The sequence below is a fragment of the Manacus vitellinus genome, unplaced genomic scaffold, assembly GCF_001715985.3.
Source record: "Manacus vitellinus isolate BGI_N305 unplaced genomic scaffold, ASM171598v3 scaffold_14_pilon, whole genome shotgun sequence".
NCBI lineage: Eukaryota > Metazoa > Chordata > Aves > Passeriformes > Pipridae > Manacus > Manacus vitellinus.
In genome coordinates, this window is record NW_021939063.1 from 17,907,274 (window position 1) to 17,909,758 (window position 2,485).

The 2,485-nt window shown below is 40.2% G+C and overlaps 1 protein-coding gene across 1 annotated transcript; it reads left to right on the plus strand.

Annotated features, from left to right (window-relative positions):
- Positions 1–6: 6 nt before the first annotated feature.
- Positions 7–2,162, plus strand: NOL8 (nucleolar protein 8). Its single transcript, XM_029958369.1, has 4 exons — positions 7–257; positions 534–645; positions 1,601–1,720; positions 2,046–2,162. Exons 1-4 carry the CDS (start codon positions 37–39, stop codon positions 2,160–2,162), a joined length of 570 nt encoding a protein of 189 aa, XP_029814229.1. The 5' UTR covers positions 7–36.
- Positions 2,163–2,485: the final 323 nt, after the last annotated feature.

A 2,485-nucleotide genomic window follows, 5' to 3' on the forward strand; every position in this document is an offset into this window, starting at 1 on the left:
AGAGCCCAAAACTACTTTCCAAAAAGTTGAAGAGGAATGCAAGCAATAAAAATGCAGAATGTGAAGCTAATGCATGTGAGAATGGGAAGGCAAGCCTTCTGGAAGATAAGGAGCTTTGTCTTCATGCTGCTGCCTCAAAGGGACCTACAAGAGATAAACAGGTGCAGGACAACCAGAGGAGGCTGGCGGCTCTGGAGGAGAGGCACAGGGAGAGAGAACTGCAGAAGAAACTCATCCAAGGAGCTCTTTCAAACCTGGTAATTACACTCAGAACCTCTATCTGAATAGTCCACAGTACAAGGGAAAGGGTAAATAAGATGTGTGGATTAAGATTTTTAAAGATGGCATTCTGGATTTTCTGATGCACTGCCAGTTTGGAGCGTACACAAAGTGGTGCATGCCTAATCCCTGGAATGCCTCTAGAGTTGCAAGAGGAATAGCAGGTGTCATGGAAATGCCTTTTAGATACTTCTGTATGACTGCAGCAAGTATTTGCTATGTTTGACTTGCCATTTCACCCTTTCCTAGGATAGCCAGGCAGCAGGGAAGCACAAACACATCGTATTCGATTCAGATGTGGAAAATGAGGCTGAAGTGGGTGAGACGTTGAAAAAAGATGGAAGTTTGGGAAATATGCATGGAGAAGTAAGTGTTATTAGGAAAAAGACCTGTATGACTATGCCTTTTATTCTGAAGACTGTATTTTATCATAGTGAAGTGTCAGAAAAAAGTAGGTAAGCTTTGAATTAACATGAATGATTCCTCTTTTTGTAACATCAGACAGGTTTGAAAGAATTTAACTGTCTATCTGATAAAGCTTGAGAGCTTGGAGAATTTGTAAGGAGATTGAGATTTGTATAAAAGATATTCTAACTTCAGAAGAAAAAGAATGTTTGTGTAATTAGTTTTGAAATTCCTCTGCTTTTAGTCAAAGGAAGGTGAAGAGTTTTGGCTTGAGCAGAATGGAACTACTCTGCTCTTTCCAGCACTGGACAAACAATCTGATGCAGTATCTTGTTTTTAAAGTGATGTTGAGCTCCAAAGAAGCTGTGTGCTGCTGCTTCTTTACTCTGATTTAGCAGATTCTTCAGGGTTTTACTCCCATGGTTTCAGTACAATTAAATACTTTTGTTTTTTCTGGAATAGAACTTCTTGTATATCACATTTTTTAGTCACATCTCTACTAAAGCTTTAAACCACTGGGTTTGCTTTTGTTGGGTTTTTTCCTCATAAAGGTAGTAAGATTGGGGCCATTCTCATGATTTAATTAGCCATTGATATTTTTAAATTGATCTCCCTTGACATAATCAGGGAGATTTTTATACTTAAGTATCTCATATTGTAAAACCTGAGTTACCCTTTAGATGGGAATTCTGCCTGTGGTAAAACTTCACAGTCATGATTATAAACCAGAATTCACAAGGTGTGTATACAGGATAAGATCTGAAGCACGTGGATCAGTGAGTTGGTTGTGCAGGAAATCCACTTTTTCAGGTAGACTGGAAAGCACACAAACAAAGTTGGTACTGATTTATACCCTCAGACCTACGTGAACAGCTCATTTTCTGGTTTTTTTTTTTTTTCTTTTTGTTTAACAAAGGATAAATCTGCTCCCAAAGCTTCAGGCAAACTGTTTGACAGCAGTGAGGACGAGCAGGACGACACGGACGATGAGCGATTCAAAATTAAGCCCCAGTTTGAAGGCAAGGCTGGGGAAAAAGTGAGTGAACCCATTGCTGGAACTGAGTTCTCCTTCTTCTAAGTCTCTGTAAGGCCACTTCAGAAGAACATAACTTGTAGGCTTGTGTTACTGCTGAATATGATTGTTATGAACATAAAATAGAGTTCCCTTAAATAGGGGAAGGAGCAGCCACGGAGGAAATAACGTGTGGTGCCGTCTTTGTATGCAAAGAAATTTCTGGAAAAGGCCTCAGGAGCTGAAGGTTATTAGTATGTTACCATTAATTATAGTAAAAAAAAAAAAGTTATAGAATGTTGCTGATTTCCTGCTCCAGTGCTTAAGAGCATCTGCTTCTCTTGTTTAGCTCCTGAAGCTGCAATCCCGATTTGGCACCGACGAAAGATTCCGCATGGACGCTCGGTTCCTGGAGAGTGACAGTGAGGAGGAGGAAGGTAAACCTGGCCATATTTCCTGGGGGTAGTGGAACCATGTCATGGAGCTTCAATTTTTGAAGCAGCTCCTGGAGTGCTTTTGCTTCTTTGGTGATTCTTTAAAGAACACAGCCCAACTCTGCTGTGACTGTGCACAGTAAATGCTGGTGGCTGGGTCTTTTAAAGGACTGTGTTGCAAAAGTATTTGTAACAGCTGAGGGGTGTGTGGCTGATAAATCAACTTTTGAAAACAGCTTTTAGTGCAGCATTATACAGATTGTGTTTATCCACATGGAAAAACAGTGGTGACTTAGTAAATTCACCTTTTTGACCATTACATTCATTTAAGCTGTTTTGTAGCCATCCTGCAGTC

Bases quoted from the DNA above. Each gene is read 5' to 3' on its own strand.
- NOL8 (XM_029958369.1), top strand. From the start codon at position 37: ATGCAAGCAATAAAAATGCAGAATGTGAAGCTAATGCATGTGAGAATG. The intron at 258-533 runs GTAATTACACTC...TTCCTAGGATAG, and splicing joins AAGGAGCTCTTTCAAACCTG to CCAGGCAGCAGGGAAGCACA. The intron at 1,721-2,045 runs GTGAGTGAACCC...TCTCTTGTTTAG, and splicing joins AAGGCAAGGCTGGGGAAAAA to CTCCTGAAGCTGCAATCCCG.